Source organism: Enoplosus armatus, chromosome 5 (assembly GCF_043641665.1).
Source record: "Enoplosus armatus isolate fEnoArm2 chromosome 5, fEnoArm2.hap1, whole genome shotgun sequence".
Classification (NCBI taxonomy): Eukaryota; Metazoa; Chordata; class Actinopteri; order Centrarchiformes; family Enoplosidae; genus Enoplosus; species Enoplosus armatus.
Window position 1 is genome coordinate 7,228,108 of NC_092184.1, and position 22,892 is coordinate 7,250,999.

At 38.4% G+C, this 22,892-nt stretch overlaps 1 protein-coding gene across 1 annotated transcript in view; it reads left to right on the forward strand.

Annotated features, from left to right (window-relative positions):
* LOC139285140 (rho GTPase-activating protein 42) overlaps nucleotides 1-22,892 on the forward strand; it is a 56,643-nt gene that overhangs the window by 1,004 nt on the left and 32,747 nt on the right. The window contains exons 2-3 of the mRNA XM_070905623.1: nucleotides 14,655-14,750; nucleotides 17,655-17,716. Coding sequence (XP_070761724.1) covers nucleotides 14,655-14,750; nucleotides 17,655-17,716 — 158 coding nt within the window. The remainder of the gene's footprint in view (nucleotides 1-14,654; nucleotides 14,751-17,654; nucleotides 17,717-22,892) is intronic.

Here is a 22,892-nt window from a genome sequence, read left to right on the forward strand (position 1 = left end):
AATAGCTGGCTTGGAGTAGGATTGGAAGGCCACAGCAGTGTGTTGCAATGAACTCACAAACCCATCACTCAGTGCAATAATAATTTTTTTCACGATTCAACCTGGCACGGTCCTGTCAGCCTTTACTGTGAGAAAGCATCATTCTTATCATGCTTTCACGCTTTTCATCACCATTCCTTCTCAGTACAGAATCTGTACATGGTTGTGCTTTTGGTTGCTCTTGTGGACAAGGCAGGCATTCGGTCATTGAAGCTGAAATACTACCTAATGACAGGGGTTGAAGTTACAATGTCAAACTTTTTTCACATTAAAGCATATACATTTTATTAGTTTTAACATGCAGCACAGTATTAGTCTGTATGTGTCTGTGACTATGTGTGCACATCTAAATTGCCTCTGTGCCATATATATACGGGCATGATAGAGTGTTTACCATACCATGGGGGTGCAAGCCAAGATAGGCCCATTTTGTATTATATGGGCCTGTTGTGTCGTGAGCACTGAGCTGAGTTGTAATAAAGCAAATCCACCGTGCAACTTATAAAAGTTATAAAATACAAATGAACTTTTTGTCCTTACAAATTATAGTTTTGGGACAATCAACTGTCCTGGACTAATCAGTCATTTAAAAAGTGGGACAATTATATGCATTATATCCCAATATTTTTCTTCAAAGTCCGGTCTGGCAGCTTAAATTTTGTGCATGATGGAGAGATGGATGGACAAATGTACACAAAGACAACTACAGAGTAAAGCAGTTACTTTACTTCATCGACGCTGGTTAACCAAAATGACATTCAAGATATCAATTGCTATAATAGTTTCAGTTCCATGTTACTATGGGGATATTTCATGTCAACAAAAACAGTGAGGAGCACTTGGCATTTTTCGCCAAATGTATTTGAAAGAATCTTACTATTTCTGAGGGCAGCTGAAGGCCAAACCTATTTCATACCTTTTATGGCAGGAAAACTGTTCTGTTAGTGGGTGGGGCACCACAGGTGGACAGGAATACCCTGCTGGATGGTTTATTCATGGCAGTGAGGATACTCAGTATTGGGAAGTCAAAGGTCCATGCAGTTTAATACCAAATAAAACCTTAATGGCCCAGGTTGTGCTATGCATATACGACAGTGGCGAGTGCATTGAGACTTTGATTGCCTTTGACTGGTTTATGGATGCAGGAAAATTGCATAGCCACGGCCCGGTTGGAGCCCACCCTCCATGTCCTAGGTCTCTGGTCTCTTGAAAACTTGACAGTTAAAACAGAGGAATGTAAATCAACTGGTGATGAACCTCAATGTGTAAACTATTACAGTAAATTAACCCAAAAACATGGCCACAACTCAATGTTTGTCTTTTCTTTGTAGTAATGAGTGAAACAGTTCTTTAACTGGAAAGCCCAGTTTCAGTCAGGGGTGGAGTGAGAGCGCGGGAAGCAAAGAGACGGAAGTAAATTATTGATGGTCTTTAACTTATGACGCCACAGAGGTTTATGACCCTTTATGACCTGCCATCAGTGGTGACATTACTGGAAGACCTTTAATGGACCCTTTTTTTTTTAACAGTAATCATCTCATGTCTCAAAGTTGAATAGTAGACAATGTAGACAAACTCTTAGATATATATATAATGTCTCCTACATGTTTGCCTCTTCTAAATGTAAACATGGTAATGGAAACATTGCAGTCTTAGCCATATCCCTATTAAAATGGATGTATTAATGCTCATGATGAAGATTGTGGTCTAAATATTCCCAAATACCTCTACATTTTGAACTTAGGTATTTGTTGGTATGCATCATTTCTTCCACGTGCAAGTAACATGTATCTGCACATGCTGTAAATAGCTTTGCCTTACTGTCTGTTTCTGACTGTTCACACCTGGTGTAAATAACAACTGCTGACTTTTATTAATCCCTCCGCTTGACTGCAGTAATTGAATACACTAAAAACACTAATTATCCCTTTGTGAGTAGGGTGGGAGAAACCACAGATACAAGGCAAATAATGATACATTTCAGATGTGGTAGGTAAGTTTGTCTACAAAGCACTTGAGCAGTTAGCCAGGCATCAACTTAAAGTCTATCTGGTATTCAAATGGTGAGAGAGTGTGGCTAACATAGGACGCCAAGCAACAGTCACACTGACTAAATGAAGCAAATGTGGAAGTGCCTTAAATTAATAGTTTGACTTTTTGAGAAATTCTCATTTTAAATTCAAATTTTTCATCTTATTCTCTTTCTTGCCGAGAGTTAGATGCAGAAGATCGATGCCATTCTCATATAAAGCTAAAGCCAGCAGCTGGTTAGCTTAGCATAGCACAAAGACTGGAAACAGGGGCAAACAGCAAGCCTGGCTCAGTCCAACAGTAACAAAATCCACCGACCAGTAACTCTAAAGCTCACCAATTAACGAGTTAAATCTGTACAAAAACCGTAAAGTAAAAACGTCAAGTTGTGGTATTACGGGGGGCTGTGTCCAGGACTATTTCTTGGCCAGGCTCAGTAACTTCTTGTAATCCCTGCCTGGCAAGACTCCAGGAAGTGACTATAGGCCCACACAAGAAAGGGTTGGATATGTAACCCCACATAACACCTCAACTTGCCATTTTTACACGGATTAAACAAACAGAGATAACATGTTAATTTGGGAGCTTTAGAAGTGCTGGTAGGTGGACTTTCTTGCAATGTATGCAAAGCTAAGCTGACAAGCTGCTGGCTGTGGCTCTATATTTACTATATAGACATGAGAAGCGGAAACTGTTTACTTAACAGTTACTTCTTTCAATTTTAGTTTTATTGAGTTTATTTTACAGCTTCAAGTTGCATCAAGCATTTTTTTTAACAAATCGCAGGCAGAAAAACTAAAAAACAAACGTATATCATAAAATCTTAATGCTATATAATATTATGTTACTGATTCATGTTAGCAAATAATTGCCCTGGGTACCATTGGCACGGAAAATACTTCTAATTGGCTGGCAGGTGTCTATTGAAATAGTGTAATAGGACATAATACATATGATTTGTGCTATCAGCTAACTCCAGGGGTAAAAGGAACATAACCATTAATTAAACTGAAAAAGTTAAACAAAGAAATGACAATTTGAACACACATAAGATTTTTTATATGTACAAAATAATGGACATGGCAGAGGAGTCTTTTTTGCCCTGTATGTCATCCATTATTTTTACATATCAGAATACCTCATCATGTTTAATCACTTACATCAAACACACACAGAGCACCATGGGCATCCCATTTGCAGCCCTCTTTCTCACCACCTGTCATGTACTGTAAGTCCAATATTCATTAGCCTGGCTGGCCAGCACCCAAGAAAAATATTTGAGACTGTTTAGCTCGCTAGATGTTTGACATTTTTCAACCACCACTTGTTTACTTGGCTTTTGTCATGAGCCTGTAGCGTAGGATGTAGGAGCTTGTATCCCAAGAGTGGCCACAATACATCATCGGGTCATTCGATTCAGAGGACAAGCTTTCAGAAGACTACAGGCGATGTCACAGATGCTCCATCCATATTTTCTACAGTTTAAACTGAGTTGCTGGCAAAAAAATCATATTGTTAAAAGCTGTTCCAAGTGGCAAAAACTATTATCGTGTGGTATATTGCATTTTTGCTATAGAGCATACTCAATATGGATCACAATTTAATGACATTGATAAATGTGGATGAAAAACACTGTGCACTAAAGGCCCAAAGCTGGTCCCTGAAGGAATCCTCAGAGACCGGCTTAGACTCGGGCAGCCTTTGGGCGATGGCTTGTGTCCTTCACTCATAATTTGTACGGATTTGTAAAACAGCAAGCCAACTGCTTGTTCTTGCACGTGCTTTAGAAAATTGTGCATCACTGCCCCTCCACCAGATATCTGCTGATTGGGCCTGGAGTCTTCTGCAAAACTGTTCTAGTTTTTAAATTTGAGGTGTATTTTGCATTTAAGCAGTGTGTTTTTTCCCCTCTAAACAGTTATCATTGAAACCTCCTTAAAAGAATGTTGTTTTTTAAGATGATTCATCAATCCGAGTAAGTATTTAATTTTCAGAAGCTTTAAAAAATTCTAAACTAGAAGACAGCCCATTATTATGTTATCTGATGTGTCCCTGCCACCACCCCATGCCCACGTCTGTTCACCAGCCACAGAGTGATGCCTCCTCCCTGGGATACACGCGGTAATGAATGGCTGACACGCATGGGTGTTGTTCTAATAAAAATTACAGTATTTAGCAAGTCTGTAAACAGCATCTTTACTTGTTCCAACTGTGCCTGCATAATCTTGAGGTATTCATGCAACTTAATATAGCTATAATTAGTGACTGTTATTTTATTAAATGAGGACATGACGTGAGGCTTTCTTGATAAAAGTGATTTCACAATAGCTTTCAGTTTTGGGAACTCTTGAGTGTTTGTTTGTCTGAGGACAGATGATGCTCCCAAGGCTCAGCAACAGGAAATGTCCTGTAAACATGCTTGTATAACCATCCCCCATCCTCCCTCAGATAGCATTTGACTGAACATCATTCTGCTTCGGTGTGTGTGTGTGTCTGTTGGACTGTGACTGTAAAGCGGACTGTGTGTTGCAGGATTATACCATTTATAATGTATTGCTGCTGCTTTACCTGTTTTGATGAATTTGAACTCATGTAATGGAAATGAATACAGTACATTATTTGACTTGTTTAGCAATAAAGCTGAGCAAAGCGATAAGCACAGCTCACGCAGCACTGCAAGCAATGTGGAAGGGAGTTTTTGTGGACAGATGTTAATAAAAGGATTAGACGTTGTATTCCTAAAAGCTGCTTCCCCTCAGACTGCGCAGGGAAATGTTCCAGATTGACGTCTGTTCTGAAGTGTTGGTACTCTGTCAGTCAAAGTGATTTTCACACCGAGTGTGAGAATCTCAAGTGATTCTTGAGACTGAAAAGGATAAGGTGATGTATTTGTGTTTCTCCTCCACAACATTAAAAATTCACTCATTCTCTTCAGCTGGACATTTTTATTGTTGCATTATTTACTATACATGCGTTTTCGTCTTTTGGTTCGCAAATGTAGATGAAATGCCGTGTTGTCAAGGCTTGAAGTCACCAAATAGCTTAACATTAGAATAATTATTAGACTAACTTCCCTTTAGGTAAGTGCTGTGTCTCCCAAAATGCAATGTTAATATGTTAAGATGAAAGGACAAGGACTTAGTGACATTGTCTTCCAGTAATTTTGCTTTGGTAAACACGTCACCTTTTTAAAAACAACTCATGCAGACTTGGCTGGCAAACATTATGGGCGTGCTGTATATTCTTGTGATGAAGCAAAAGATTGTGTGGTAAAAGATGGTGAATTTGCACGTCGACTTAGCCTACGCACATTCTAAACTCAGACTTTGGATGGCACATTAGAAAGTCTCCGGCACCTGGCCCCATGGGTTGCCAAGTTTTATCCGAAAGTGTGTAAACAGTGGGGGGTTTAAAGTTTTGCACACCTCTTTTTTTAAATTGTCTTACTTGGAAGTGTGTTCTTGCCTTGATAAAAGCAAGAAAATAGACCTTTTGTAAAATCTTATTGTGAAAAGTCCAATGCCAACTATTACTACAAATGTGACATTCTGCCATTTTATGAGTGCTTTTTCTTTCAGAGGCAGGTTAATCTCTGTCAGAAGTTGTGGCAGATGTGTTGTGTCTGTGTGTCTTCCGAAAGAAAATCTCTCAACTCAGTCTAAAGGCTGTAGACTTGGTGATAAATGGTGTAGGCTGGCCTGGCTGGCTTTTTTATTCCCGCAGAATCGCAGGGCTAATAACTCTGATCTTTTTCTTTAGAGCTTAAGAATAGGCTGTAGCGTTGCATCTGCCTCATATCAAAGACACAGGGTCAGTATCTTCCATCTCTACAATTGTTTTCAACAATTTAGATAGATGAAAACAATGCAGATGTGTATTCTGCAGGGACAGGTGGGTATAAAAGCTATATTTCTCCATGTCATACTCTGATCATCAGTGACCTGTGCATTCTTACAACATTTAGATTCCTTGATTTAATGCAGAAGCCAGTAGTCACACACACACACACACACGCAGCAGATTGCTGTAAACAAGTCATTATAGATTACTCGTTATACTTATTCCTTCAAAATACCAGAGACACAGTTTGCTTGACAGTACTTAAGTCCTTTTTAGAGGCTCTGCACTCTTTAGTAGTATTGCTTAAGTTCCCAGTCTTAATCCCCAACATGTTGTCACACCACGCCAAACTCCCTTTCATGCTTTGGAAAGAAGTGGTGTGAAAACTTAATAGCATCACAAGGCATCACTAACAGGCATTGTAATTGTAAAGCACACGGTATGTAGGCTGTGTCACTGCACCCCAGAGACTATGTTCTGTAGTCCGTTCATGTTTTATTCAGCCATATTAAAACCTCTCTGTCACTTAAGAATTAGTTTGCAGGTTGACCAGCTGCCACTTAAAGTTACAGCCTGCTACTACATCAGCAAGTGTAGAGTTATTAGATAAGGCTTTGTTTCAGGCAGTGGTTGGCAGTGGGTTTCATTTGGTATGCTCCGGGAGTGCGAGGGCCCGTCTGGTTGGCTCTCCTCACAGCTGTATTCTGTCTCCTGCTGGGCGACTGACAGGAGGACGTAATAGTAAGCAGGTGGAAGAGGCCTTACCTGAAGGGCCACTCCCCCGTTACAATCCCTCCAAATGGAATCAAAGTGGCACAATGCACCCTACTGTTGCATCAAAGAGATCTCCCCGTCTCTCGTTAAGCTGGGAGCATAGAAGCGTTCCCCTTTGAAGACCTTCCCATCTGAAATAGGCTGTGTCTCACTGACAAGATAAAGTAGCTATGATGTTTCACACTACAATGTTGATGTACAGGCAGACAGTGAACTGTCTCTACAAAAGAAGAGCATTGTTGCAGTATGCTTTTATTTTTGTTTGTTTGCCTCAATAAAAGACAGAAAGTCTGGGACTGTGCCTCGTAAATGTTAAACAGAAAATACCTTGAGTGCATTCTGAGTCATTTGAGGGGAAGTGCAAATGTGTAGCTGTTTAGCAAAAGCTGAAGATGAATTCTTTATCGTGCAAGTTGTTGCTTTTTAATGGAACACATTTAGAGATTTTAAAAGCTTTTCAGCGCTAATTTGTGTTAAAGCACTTCATTAAAACCCCTAAGAATATTCGGAGGAGTAAAAGCACAACAAGGATGCTGCTTAGTAATTAGTGTTGTGATGAGCATGTCAGTCACATAACACACAGCGCTGGAAGTGCAGTACGCTGATGTTCTAGCATGCCTCAACATGTGCTAGTCAACAGGACATTTTTTAAATACTTTCTTTGTAATTTAAGCTTGCAGCTGTAAGTGACAAAATAACATGAACATTTGTGTGAAAAAGGACTGCATACGAGTATGTTTGTCGCGCTATGGCAACGTGGTAACGGTATATATCACTATACAATAATTGGTCTGTAAATACAACTAAGAAATTGTTTAAAATAACTATACCATGCTTGATTCTCTTTATTTATAATTCCATTGTGGTGGACACATTTTCATGGTATATGGTCATATCGCCCAAACCCTCTCAATATTCGTTTATTGCAAGCTTTAATCCTGCTCTTTGTTAGTGCAGTTTGTCTCTCTTTGGCATGTGATATTTCAGACTATATTATTTATTTAGCTATTTAGCAGTTTATGACAAACATTTTTAGCTATAATAATACCACACAAGCATAAAGTGACATGCTGCATTATGATTATGTGGTTAAGTCAGTTTAGGGTTAGGCATGTCATATTTTTACAATACCATTGCATTTTCATTTGTAATACCAAATGTAATGACATAGATGTATTCATTTGTTACACGATTATAGGATATATATTGAGGAAAGAGTAAAGAAATTGTTCGCAAGCATTGGTGTCATTTTTGGCTAATATATCATTAGATACCAGTATATCTGGGAAATGAAAGAGAAGTCTTGATATTTTGCTTGTATGACACATATACTATGCAAACCTCAGAACCACACGCACATGAGGCAAAGCCCCAAAACTGTGAAAATCTAAATTGCTGTTGCAGAATTTATGCATATAATTCATGTCCTAATAACTAACTGATGTAAGCATGAGCTTCAGCTGCAGACTTCCCTGCACTGTTGTCTGTGTTTTGTCAGGGGTTGTCAGCAGATGGAATTTGGTAGTATGTGGTTGCCCTGGAGACGAGATAAAGGATGTACCCAGGGGGCTCTGCTGTGTGGTGACTGACAGCCATAGTCCTCTCTCTCATCTCACACTCTGGGCACTAACTGGGGTAGCTGCTCCATCCAGTCATGTCTTGGTTGGTTGGTCAGAGCTCTACTCTTTGATTAAAACATGGGAGGACAGTACACAGAACTATTGTTCATTCTGTTTCCCCGTTGCGCGTTGCCCGCCGTGTGAAGGATCATTACTGCAGGTCAAATACGGTGTCAGGAAAATTGCATGCAGGGTAAGATAAGATGTTTGCTGAGTGTAATAAAATTAGAAGGCACTATTTTAAGGTGGAGGTATAAATAGTGTATTAATGAGTCAAAATTTAAAAAATAGGTCATTTTCTTGCTCGTGCAGCAATAGCTCCTTCTTTTCTTATTTCAGTGTTACACTTCATGTGGTAAATAACATCTTCAGATTCAGACCTTATCAAAGTTACGCTTCTTTCCTTTTATTACTCACCTGAACAGCACAGCTCTTTTTCACCACACATACTCCAAGTGCTATGCACCAAATCCCTGCTTCTGTCAGAGGAGATGTAAAGGAGTAAAATGAAATATCTGGGGAACCATGAAGTCTCTACTTCCTATACAGCCAACAACGGTGCCTCTGTCTTTCTGTCTTTTCTTTGTTTTCTCCCTTTTTTCGAGAATGGAAGCTAATCTGGCTTGTTGTTGTATTTCATCAATATCACCTGTGAGGTGTTATTTACTCTAATCACTGTAATATGGCCAGTAATGACATGACAAGCCTGCACAGAGCACCATAAACATGAAAACTGGAGTACTTAAAGGAGTTTTTAATGCATTTGTAGACTTGCCCTGTCATTTAGTTTACTATAATTTGATTTGGTTACAACAACTTTCAGACTTTGAAGCTACATGACACCATTGCTTAATCAAAAAGCTGATAAACAAACTTAATTCTTCAGTGGACTTAAATATTTGGATGCAGAATGCCAACAGTAAGCATTGACATTTAAACTGATAAAACACCCTGAAAGCAGATGGTCTTTACCTGCGTTGTTTCCACTAAAACTTTTAAATGTACAAACTGGGATTTGTTAGACTGATTATGCCTTTACTGCCTGCTTAATGTTAAAGATTTACGCTTCTCATTTATCTTACTTTATACTGATTCTCTTTCCAGTCTTGTGATCACTTTAAGGGAGTGGGTTTCTTGAGCACTGCTGTAGCAATATTTTCTGCAGTACCCACTAATGAGGAGACGGCCAAAATCATTTGTGGCCATTCCCAAACTTAGTAAATAATGCATATGAATAGAAAGTAAACACAAAATTGTTGTGCCAGATCGTAATTAAAATATCATAGGTATGTATTCATGTATATGTTCATATCAACGTAGAGCAGCAACAGGGTGTTACTAGCGAGCCTCATCATGTAGGCAACCTATTTCCTTAAGCTCTGATGCTGTGACAGAAATCATACACCAGACGTAGACTATTAAGGTGCTTTAATTTAGAGTAGAGATGCAGAGGATAAAGTTATTAAGCTGTTACAGTGGAATACATCATATATTATTATCAAAATGCACAGGTGCAGGAGGTACACCCCCCCATCATAAATAAAAAAAAAGAAACATTAAAAATCTGTACACATATAAATGTTAAATATAAACACATATGCACACATATAAATGTTTTTGTTGCCCTCAAGGCTCTGTTTTCTTTCTCTTCCTACAAAACATAATTTAAAGCCAGAAAAAAAGCAAGCAGCAGGCATGCATAGGTACACGCAGCTGCAGAGAATGAACAGTAAGCTTCAATAGTGATAATGAAATTATTATTTTAAAGGGGATTAACTCCTCGTCATCAGTTTCCTTGCTACTCCAAGTGAGGTGAGTGAGTAACTAGCCGAAGCTTGCTGGTAGTGTAGTATTTTGTTACTGAGGAATAGAGAACCAAAGTACTGTCCCACTTCTGGGCTATCTTCTGCTCCAGCAGCTGTCTTAACCACATCTCCCATAAGCACTTGACACAGTGCGCTGTCAAAGCCTAATGAGAGCTGTGGTGAAATGCTAATGATAAATGCTGAAATTATCATTATTTTTCCTTTGTTAAAAGGTGCACAGTATCGGATACCATTTAACTTTGTCTCCTTAGCCTTTACTAAGATAGCAAGCAAATAACTTGCATGCATACCATGAAAGTGTTTTATACCTCTACCTACCCTGTGGCTGTGGCAGCCAAGAATACTTTTCAGGTGAAACGAGTGAAACTGACATTTTGAGGAAAAGTTAAATTAAAAAATATAGTTTGTACCATTATGTTTTTAGCAGTTTTACTGACCTGACCCTTTAAAACCTTTTTAAGAGCAAAACAAATCCAGAAACCTCTGAACATTTGAAATATGTTACAGTTAGTTATTGTCATTGCTACAGCATAGTGCTGAGTCAACACCTGAGCTTCGTTGCTGATACCAGAATTAAGAACCTTACTTTCAGAAATATGAATATGAATAAGCCAAGCTTCTCAATTGTTAAGTGTTGTCTTAACACAAGCAGCCATACAAGAACGTAGAAGTTTAGAAGTAAACAAGACTAATCGGACCACTATATATGGACTTTGTGCTACGGACACATTTCAGTTGGTACAGAGTAGCCCCACGTTATGTTGGATGCTGTTAAGAACTTAAGAATTATTGCAAAGAAAGCAAAGACCAGATGATCCTGTTGATTTTGTTAAAGTTTTTTAAGGTGTACTCATTTCCTTAGTTTTTGGCTACAAGAAAACAATGCATTCAATTGACGGCAGCATAGGTTTGTTTTTTGAGATCGGGGCCTGTCTGAACGTCAGAGCTAAAAGATCCTCCATTATTGATGGTGTTGCGAGCACATCCAGACAACTGCAGCTAGGTATTGATCTCATATCAGCAGCTTTAGAGTCAAAGCAGGAATGATAGGACCACATCACTGGCACAATACATCTTCTGGAAAGGTTCCACTCAGTGGCACTCAGGGCAGCCTCAGCAACCTATACAAGTGGTCAGACACACTCACTAGATACTGTAGGTGTCTCTTAAGAGCCTTTCAATCTGTGGTCTCATTGAATGAAAGTCTTGTTATTGTGTCCCTACCGGTAGCTAAAATACTTTGAGATACAATGTACAATATATGACGATGCTTGCTATTATATTGTATCTCAATGATTCTTTTTATCAGACCTTCCAAGCAATTTATGTTCCTGATGAGAGCATTGATTTTTGTGGGTTTTTTAGGCCGGTTTCTACTTTGCGATGCTTGTTAGAACTATTGTTTTCACAGTAGGAGCTGTATAGGTTGCAACACAATATCCATTATGGACAAAGAGGCATGTTCTAGCAAACACTGGAAATTCGAAGGTCAGTAGTTTCATAAGTTATTGACAGCTTTCAACTTTCAGGCAATATTATTATAGTTGATAAAAGTAATCAATTAAATATCAGTTAAATCATAGTTGAAAAGCATGTGTAAATGTACATATCCATACAGTATGTGCAGTTACACACAGCAAAATAAACCCTGCAAAGCTTTAAAACTGAGTTACTGCAGTTTTGATTCAGACTTGCAAAGTAGAATTTATAAAAAACCCAACCTCCTTTTGTCATGTGCAGTAATTAATGAGTCTTTTATCACATGAACACATTGGTTGAAGTATCAACACTATATACTGTATATTAGTGTCTGCTTTGTCTTACTTTCTAGACAAGAGTCTGTTGAGTTCACAGCTCTTTGAAGTAAAGACTTGACTGTGAGAGAAGAAAGAAGGAGAGAAGCAATTAGTGAGTCATTGTCAGCAATGGATATGAGAAAAATGTGTACATTTCAAACCGTGTGGGCTGACAACTAAAATGTCAGAGTATTTCAGAATCTCCATCTTGTTTTTGTTTTAATTACAAATTCATCTGAATTATGAAATGTTAAAAGCCTCCATTACGTGCTGAGGCTTCATCCCACTCTTTAAAGTACTTGTAAACATAGGTTACTTTCACCTCAGCAAGAACATACTCACAGTGCCAATACAGCAGACCCACACACTAACCTTTATGTAACTGAGGTATGAAACTATTTGAAATCAGTTGCATAATAAAACATTAAATACAATTACAAGTGATTCATGCACTCGGTCAACTATTCGCAGGTCAGCACTGCAGTTACTTTGCCCCTTGCGCTAGAAAGCTGCATAATTGCTTTTCCTCCCAACGTGATTTTCTTGTGAATCTGACCAAAATAAAATCCTCTCACCACTTGTGTGCCTGATTTCTAGCATGCAGATCATTGGATACATATGCTGTATCTTTTATAAGTTGTCATGCATTTCTGAGTCATATTGAAGATACAATCCAGATCCATTTTACTCTCTAATTGAGTAGTGTTTATTTTTGTCTTGTCTTGTACAGCAGTTGTTAGAACTAATTTCCCCCATCTTAACTCAAGATGCATGCCTTCGTACAAATGTGTTCAATAATTTAAAAAAGAAATCAGTCTTTTCTGCCTCAAATACAGAGAGATTTTTCTTAACCTTGTACATGCTATTATTTCTGAGAGGAAAAAATGTCCTAAACTCTAACATCAGTTGTAGTTCAGCACTTATGCCATCATGTTGCCTAATTGGGGAATTTAAGCTTTTGATTCTCCACATGAACTTTTGAAAAATGTTCACACTGAGACAGTTACCATGACAACTATATAAAAAAATTAAAGCACATTAATCAACTAAACACTGAATACCAACACAACATTAGACACATGTTTAATCACAATAATTAAGGTTGTTGTTTAGGTACCTGACATTTATGTTTCTATTTATTCCGTGGATATTACAGAAGTGAAGTGGGAGGGTTTATGTTGGGCGGGCAGGGTTAAGGAAATGAAAACCTATACTTTTTTTTCCCGTAGACAGTATTAGGTGAGATTCAATTCTTGAATGGACATGTAACTCTCTGGTTGACTCATCACTACAAACAATGAGCAATTGCTCTTGGCCAGTTCTGGCTCATTGCTGATAAGTCAAAGGTACAAGACTGTATACATCAAAACTTAACAAGAGAAGTCAACCACGACTCCCAAGGATCTAAAAGCAGGATGAAAGTAGAGGTTGAGCTTTGTAGAACTTCTTAAATAAAACAGCTTGAATCAATTCTCTTTCTGATTTTGGATCATATTTAGATAATTTTCGCAGCTAAGGTGCAGCGATTTGTTCCTAAATTGCCACATTGAAACTTTGTGAATATGCTTGGACTGATTTGTTCTTCTCTACAGCAGTAATTGCTAAGGCTCATGGGTAATGAAATATTTAGAGCTATTCAACATACCAAAGTGATGGACCAAAAAGCATCATTTCTCCTGAGCAAGGTTGAAATATATGTAACAGATGGCTATAACATAGTCCTGTGGTATTGTTAAAGTATCTACTGTTATTTAAAGTAATTAAAAGTAAATTGCCAAATGCAAATTAACAATCGGAAAAATACCTCTGAGACCGCCGAGATACCAATTTTTCCACTGACATCACCATTGAATGTTTTAATAAAAGGCAGGGCTCACTTTTTCTCAGCTGGAAAGCTGGAATACAAAAAGCTGAAACCTGTTCTCTGGAGGTTGTCAAATGTCACTCTGAAAAGAAATAGGACAGCATTTTATCACAACTGAACTCCTGGAATGCAATAAACATCATAAATTTATATCTAGTGGTGTGAGAGTATCCAAAGGTGGAATTTTTCTAAGGTTTTTAAGTTTCTATGTGCACTACATCATTTTTGACACAAAGGTTAGACGGCTCAGCTGGGCTTAATTTTTCTGGACAGATCTCAGTATTATGATCAATGGACAAGTGATAAAGTAAATATAGCAGATATTGCAGTCACTCACAGAACTGCTATTGTATGAATGTCAGTGGGCATGGAATTGGACAGTCAGCAGATCATAAAAGTGCATTCTTTCGCTCTTCTGCTCCCAGAAGTTGTCAAGCAATAGTCTTATGTTCCACTATTTTGTTGCTGTTGTTGTGACTATGAAAAATAGCAAACCTAACACTAGAACTGCCAGGGGTTATGTGTGAAAGTACCACTTTATGCACATAGGGAGAAATGATCCAAATCTACATGTACACTGGTGAATATGATGAACTGGGATGTAAAACTGAGCTTGGATTTTCTACTTTCTCTTTCTATTTACCCTGCAGCCAACTTGTCAGTAATCAAAGTGATGTTAGATATTAGATAACCCACGCATCAGTCTCCATGTTACTTATAATAAGTAGTTCATGAGTGGCTACACTGTATGTGCATAGTGCAATGAGGTTACATTAAGTTTGCTGTCTACTGTACACATGTAGAATTTAATTAAGACATTGAAGACAATGTTTTGTTCTGATGCTGAGATCCTCTGATTTTCCAGATCTTTCTGCTGCCGTCCAGAAGTTCTCCCAGTCCCTGCAGGAGTTCCAGTTTGAGTGCATAGGGGATGCAGAGACAGATGACGAGGTGAACATTGGTAAGTTCAGTTTGGCCAAGCCCAGCAGGGCAGATCTCTCTCTTTGCAGTCTTTCATGTCCTTCCCTCTCTGCTCTTCCTAATTAGTCAGATTGTCACCTCAGTCAGAACCTTTTCTGACATATTCGCAAGGATTCTCTTGGGAGATACTAGAACCCAATTGGCTGCAGTGCTTACATGTATCATAAGAGATAATGTCCTCTGGCTAAGGATCAAGTGCTCCAAACAAGATATTATTATATTTGAGCAATTTGATAGCAGTGAAAGTATTTAATAGTAAAGGGAAAAGCTTTGTCAGAGTCACTGGAAACTTTTGTTTTCAGATAAAATGAAGCGTACTCTGCAAATTCTTGGAATGGGATTTGGCTTTGAGTATAGATCTTAAAGTTGTCTGCGATGCATGTATAATTAATGCTATTGATTTGCTTATGATGCTTCCCGTGTATCTTTTCAAGCCTATAAGAGATCAAAGGGACTAATTGTGATCAGTGTCAGAGATTAATGGAGGTGCGAACCTCCTAGCCTCCAACAGGAATATGAAAGCAGCTGTGCGGAGGGCCTCTCTGGCTCTAATGGGCAAGACTCTGGCCTCTTCTTCCTCTTCTTTTTTTTTTTTGCATTGCTCATTATCCCCAGCTTGAGTCCTGCGCTCCGCGGAGCTGGAGACTGCTGAATTACTGTCCATCTGTGAGGGCTAGACTGGATATCGACTTCCTCTACATGAGGCTGTAATGTTCATCTGAATGCGTAATGAATAGTCATTCTTCCCTTTTTTCTCTCAAAGCTGCAGCGGCTGTATGATAGGCCGGGGTGCAGGAGACCAATTATGCTTATTAGAAAAATCCACACCCAAATCCAAGCCTCATTAGAATCAAGCATGCTTTATTTTTGAGGCAATGCACCCCTTCCCTGGCCTTCAATCAAGAGCAGTGTTGATCTCAGATTGAACAATGGATATTTTAGCTGCCCACCTGTTATGTAGCTGGACCTGCTCTGTATTTACAGTGCAAATCCCTGGCACAATAGAAGCCAGTGGTTTAACCATGCCATCTGTTTGGAAGCATTTTATTGACTGTGTAATACAGACAATGTATTGTAAATTCAGTTAACATAACATAATTGAAAACATGAAATAATAACACAATGTAATAATAAATTCCTTGCATCCACAACACACAATTTCCTGCCCCATAATTTGACTATATGTGTTATTTTGCGTGTAAGCATTGAATTTAAGTGTTCACTATCTTCTTAAAGAGAAATGATTTCCGCATACCCTAAGCTATACTGCTGTGTTCGCTCACCATCTCGGAGAGAAAAGGCCACGATTACTATTTGAGGAAAAAAATGAAACAGCCTGTTGGAATCAATCTAGTCATCAATGAAACTCAGCTTTCTGACTGACATAGCTAGACCCTTGCGTGAATGCCAGCCACGATCTTGATGCAGTATTGGTATATTTCACTTTGATGCTTCCAACTTCCCCACATAACATCAGGATCCTGTATGTGCTGCCAGACGGGTTCACCTGACCTTTTATTGATTTCACTCTATGACTTCCTGCAGTGACATTCACATTCCACGCGAGTTATCTAGGAATCAATGGGGCCAAAAGATTGATGTGGCTATAGAAATTTAAATTTTTAGAAAAGTTACATGCCCTTCTCTCAGAAGGTCAATCCTTTAGTCTCCAAGAGCTGCTCAGAGCCTTCTGGGGTGGAATAAGTCAGATGAAGTCTACATCTAGATCTGAAAAGTTAACCCATAAAATTGATCCGAAATATAAAAATCTTCTTATAGTACGCAGAAAAAATGGGAATGTACGGTAAATGTCTCTCTTTATTTTCCTATAAGCTCATCTTCCTTATTCGTCCTCTCTTGAGGTAGTAAATTTTATTTCATTCAGTGATTCATCAGGTCTATTGCCTTTCTTCCATTTACCAGTGAATGATATGCAAGCTGCAACCTCACTTTGACTCCCATTTCCTTTCTTTGGAGTCTAATCTTGTCCCATCAACGGCTCCAGCTGTGCCCTTTACCCCCTGAGAGGTTTGTGCTGTTGATAAAAGAGCTGGTGGCGTTAATAGGAGGCAAGCCTGCCTGCAGGATCACTGGCACAAAATCATTGCTCCCTGGTCTTTAAAAGCTTTGGTGTGTAAATGGACCAAAGTGTCTAAGATGATGCATGGGTCCCCATGCCAGGCCGTCGTGGCTGATAATGATGTTACTGTGTTGGCAAGCAGAGCAGCTTGACCGCTGCTAAATGGCTAGACATGGGGTGTCACAGGGGCTGACCAACAGAGGCCACACTGTATCTGGCTCTCTTATTTAATGATGCTGTGAAGCTATCATGGCACAATTCTCTGGCAGATAAGATTAGATGTATTGTATTCGGAATTCATCTGGCCCTGCAAAATGTAATGTAAGCTACTGAAGTACAGCCCAGATGGCGTGAACATATCTCTACCACATCAGTCTCTCCTACATTGTGACAGTATATTGTAAAGCCTAGCAGGGGAAGAAAATAAAGGGAAGCAATCAGTGGCTTCCATTCAATTGAAGTATTGTTTTTTACTGCTAGTCTTGGTTTTTAAATTGGACAGCTGCATGATTTTATTAGGTTCTATAATGTGCTGCACTGAAAGCTCTGAAGCTGCAGTGCAAATAAACATTTTAGCACCATGCTACAGTCCTTGTGGGGTGCCAGGAACATCTGACGTTTAACGACTGAGCCACTGTGTTAAAATATCTTTTTTTTATATAATCTGAATATAACAACACAGTGGATCACTGTGTACTTGCTCAATGTTGAACATATTGTGCATGATGTATCATACATGTTGACGCATTTATTTACCAAACATACAGTATTTCACCTTTTAATATGGTGTTCTTTGTATTTCAGCCCAGTCATTCAAAGAGTTCTCTCAGCTGTTGAACACTGTTGAAGAAGAAAGAAGACGCTTGGTAAGAATGCAATTTTGATATTTTGATTTTGATTTTATAGATGATTTTGTAAACGTATAAAACAAAAGAGAGGAAGTACATATGCTGGCCCGGCTTTAACACTTTGTGAGGATAACAATTTTGACAGAAATTGGTTTGTGCTGGCATATTTGTATTAGTTTGGACTGGTGTGGAGCAGAGACAATGTGAAAACTACAGGTTTCTAGCCTCCCTTTAAACAAAACAGAGTTCGCGATAGGACCCACTTAGTCTGCTGGTCTGTAAACCAGCCAATCACCTTATACAGCTGTGGAAAGACATTGAGGGTTTTTTGGGTAATTCCCGAATTGTCAAAAACAGTTTTGCATTTCTTTTTCACTTCTTTTGACTTTTTAGCTTACCAGCTTCATAGTTCACTGCACAACTTTCTTAGTTTTATCACTGTGTTGCTCTGCTCGTGCAGAAAAAAAACTGGGCCTGCAAAGCATTTGTATTGTAAAAGTAGACATTTTAGAGGGTGGTACTGAGAGGTGCCTCAAGGCAGGAATTACATTAGTTCACATACTTCAGCTGTGTGTCTGATTTACCAAGCCTGATATGCAAATTGGATCAGCTGCAACTACCTGAGACATTTTCATTAGGACTCCGTTCTCCGTGAAGGAGCAGGCTACAAACGTTTTACAGCCACTTTTTTCAGTCAAAGGGGAGTGTTTGGTGCTAAAAGTATTTAATTTGGAAAAACACTTGGAGCACAGCAGCACACTTTTAGGACAAACACTCTGACGTTTAAGGTAATTCTAAGAATACATGAATAATGTGATTAAACTACTAAAGCTCTCACATAGTGCATCATTTCCATCTGGATGCACAGACATACTGCACCTCTGATTGACCATGCATTGTATTGACTAGCTGTTACAGTAGTAGCAGGCTTGTCATATAGATGTTAATATAACGGCTCAAATTTATGTGACTCAATGTGAGCATTTTCCTCCTGACATTCAAAGTGCAGCAAAATTTTATGATGGAAAGAGTTGCCCTTTGAAGATGTGGATCACCTCTGTGCAGACCACGCAGCTTTATGGAATATCATCCTACTGTCATCCTAATCAATTTGACAAGCATAAAGGCACCGTTCATATAAATGCATATCCCCTGCAGAGCATGTTTTTTTTTCAAAGCTGTGATCCTTATAATTATGTAATTGCTGTAGAGGATGCATGCCTGTTACACCTGTGCCAGTCTGAACTAGTAACATCTCAACTTTAGCAATGATGCAGAGCTTGAAAACATTTTCTGCAGGAAGGTAATGGCATTTGCTTTTAATTCAACTGATAATTTTATAGCAACTTTGTCCTTTTTTGCAAGTCCTAATCAACCCACCCGGAAATGTAGTGTAGAATGTGCAATCTGTGTCTTTAGCATTCAACATGCTTATATCTATGATTAGTCCAAATTGCCTGTTTGTGTGCATATAGCTTAGTTTACAACAACCTTTAGTATTTCATGCTATGCACACAAAGTTCCCTTATGGATATGAAGCATCAGGATAGCCTGAAGGACCATGATGGAGCCAAAGGTGGGCAGTTTACAGTATCAATATTATATTATAGTAAGCAAATGTGTTTTGGATGCATACAAAGATATACCTAATGCACTGAGCATAGAAGAAAAAGTCTCAGTATTTGTAAATGTGAGGCTGTTGTCTTGCTGTTAACCACAGTCGATGCAACATTATTTTCTTGTTGGGGTGCTCTTAACTGTTTTGCTGTTAATGCAAAATGTTTTTAATCAGAGAGACATACCTAATAATTTATGTTAGGATTCACAAAGGTTGTCATTAACAAGGTGTACTGTACGTTGAGCAGTTGTGATAGTGTGGTATAGTATAGTAAAGAGTAGCAAATGAACATACGTTTTATTTTTGTTACAAAAACAGGATGTGACATACTCGCCAGTAATCTCAGTATGACACAGGGCTGGTTGGCTCTCACTGCCCCTGATGCCTCAAACTAGGCTCTGGCATATGGTTGTGACTCTGTCTTTTTGGTGTAGTGGTGGTCATTTGAAGGCTGTCGAGGGTGATAAGGGCAGATTTGGGCACACTGCGTTACAAGGTACTTAAAACAGCCTTGTTTTGCATGCAATTCATGGGGTCAGAAATCTGAATGGCCCAAAGGGAACACTGCAGTACAGCTTGATGTCTTTATGGCATTTGTATGCGTAAATAATAAAAAACAGAAAGAAGACAAATACATATTAACGCAGGTGTTTGCAGGTTCATTTTTTTAAAGCATATAATTGCAAAGGGTGCAAATAAACAAAAACAAATCAAGATGACAAGCATAGACACGGCTGAACTGGATAACAGAAATTAAGTAGTGAGTAGGAGGAAAGCTATAAGACAACAACAAAATGCACGACTGCAAAGTTATGGAAATAAACTTAATAAATCAAAGCAACTATGACTACTCACAGAGGCTATAGGATGCAGTACTTCATTCAGCTGTGATAGATTTAATAAGTAAAAATCTATTCATAGCACACACACCCTCCTTCAAATACTGCATCCCTCTTTACTTGCTTGAAAAGCATCCTCTTTGCGTCATCTCTTTTCTCTTCACCTAGCAGTCTTCTGTCTCATCAGATCACGGGAATGTGCAAGAAACACGGCTCTGATCCCTACACTTTGAGCTGTTGGGTGATTGTAATGTTGATGCAGGAAATAAATCTTATTCTCCACTCCACTTTAATATTTTTAACATTTTAAATCTCTTGGGATACAAGTGCCAGCAATGTAACTGATGTCATATGTAAACATAGTATTTTCAAAATCCCCATGATGAAAAACACATCTTTGATATAGTTTTCCAAGAAGATTATACTGAGGTGGTGCTTACTTTGAAGTGAAACTAACCTTTCTTTTTCTTTGCTGCTCCTGTAAATGAACTGTGAACTGCTAATGACTCACCTCACTTGGGGGTGTAAAACTATGATTGACATTGCTTAATAAGTAAGTAAGCTTTATTCATATAGCACCTTTCAAGAGCAGAGACGTCACAAAGTGCTTCACAAAAGAAATAAGGCATACATGCATACTAATAAGCTACTCTACGTACTGTGCTCATTTTCAAGCTTTTTTATAGAAACAGGCCGTATATACAAAGTTCAGTGATTATTCGGCAGGTTGCCAAAACTATGACTTACACCTTCGTATTTCAAAAACTGTCTCTCTCAGTCACAGTTTTCACAACAGTGCCACTTTGGCATAAATTGAGCTCCATCATAAATATGCTCTTTTATGTCGTCTAGGCCAAATAGTCATAGACTCAACATTGAAAACTGCATTGATTGACCTTATTCCCACCATAGCAATGTGGGAAAAGAGATCTCAATCTCAATGAGACTGCCTGATTAAATAAAGATTAAATTAAAGAATTACAATTCCATCAAACTGGAGATCAGAAACTCTATCCAGTTGTATAGCCCAGCTCTGGCCTGCTGTATCAAGATGGACATTAGACAGAGTTTGGAAAATGAACAAACCTTTATCTTTTCACAGATTCACCACTTAAAAATAAAGATAAAATTGTTTTACAGAATATATACGTCTACTACGCTACACCCCATGTATGATATTAACCTAAATGTGAATAAGCTCAGTTAGCTGTTTGGAAATACTGTAATAGCTTCTTATTGTTGGAAACCTATTGAACATCAAGTTATGCAGTAATTCAAATGTAATATAGTGGATCTACAGGCATCTGAGCATTTACTTAATTAATATTCTAAAAGTAGCACACATGTTCTTATTGCGTTTTACTATTTGCTGCATGATTACAAATACATTCACTTTGCTTCGCAGACACTCAGCAGTAACCTTCTTAACTACAGTCTACATACCCTATAATTTTCAGATATCCAAGAATTATGATAAACAGCTTGTATAAATGTTTATCAAGTAAGATTCAGTGGTGCCAGGTGTTTTATAATTTCCTTTTCTCTGTGCAAAAGATGTAATGTCAAGTAAAGTCTCAAGCTGAAATGGTTCCAGTTGGTGTGACCAGCAGAGTTTGTAAATGCTTTGATAAAGTAAATTAGGTCAGATTTGTCTTTTAATAATGCCCTGTTTGTAGAATAGTGGCTGAGGGAATACAGTAGTTCTCATAAAGTAGTCATGAACCCATTGTGAGCATATTATAATCTTTGCCCCCTCCTCATTAAATCACTGTTACACCAACCAAAAAACCTCTTCTAAAGTGTACAGGCCAGGATAATAGCCCATTTGATGCTACCAAACATTATACCTAAGATATTTTTCTACAGCTCTTAAATAATTCATTGCATTGCTATAAAAGACACATTGGTTGCAACCAACTAATTGTTTAGATTCCATGAGGACTAAAGGAATATAGAGCGACCTTTGGAGATAACTTTTCCCTTTCATTTGCATTCATGTATTTCACTAACAGCGAGTCATGTCTGCACCGCATTCATTAGATTTGATAAAGATGCAGTCAAGCTCAGCAAAGTCACAACAGAGAACAGAGAAGTGACAAAGGAACTTTTGTCGAGACACTGTATGTTGTTTCTTTACTGCCTGTCATTTATTTTTCAAGCAAAGAGTAGAGTTAGTTCTACAGTGAAGTTCAGGTTTTTACCTGCTTTGTATGCTGGTTTCTGACTGCTGTATCAGCGTAATATATATGGCATTCCCAAGAAGATGTTGTATCTCATATTGAGTTAAAAAGATACAAAATCAGGGATGACAGCATATAAACTACAATGTAGAGATGAGGTATGTGAGCTTGTCAGAGGTGCCCAACACACATAGTCAGTCTGTCAGTGGCTCAAATATTGTTCAGTGTCAAGTTTTGACAGACGAAAAGCTTATTTGTCAGAGCACCTTGCACAAAACACCTTTTTATTTTATAATAAACCATTCACTCACTGTCACATGAGAGAGCGCAAAGAGGAAATTCCTAGTCATAGCGTGTGCATCTGGTTGGGTGAGAAAGACAGGAAAGTGCCGATAACCAGCAGGTTTCATTCTGGTCTTTGTGTAATTTGAAAACCGTCTGCAGAACTCAATTAGCGCATCTCAAACCAACACATGTTCACCAAATGCATGAAATCTTTCTTAACAAGTGTTCTATCATCAAAACATGAAATACTGTGAATTATACCAGTTGAGACT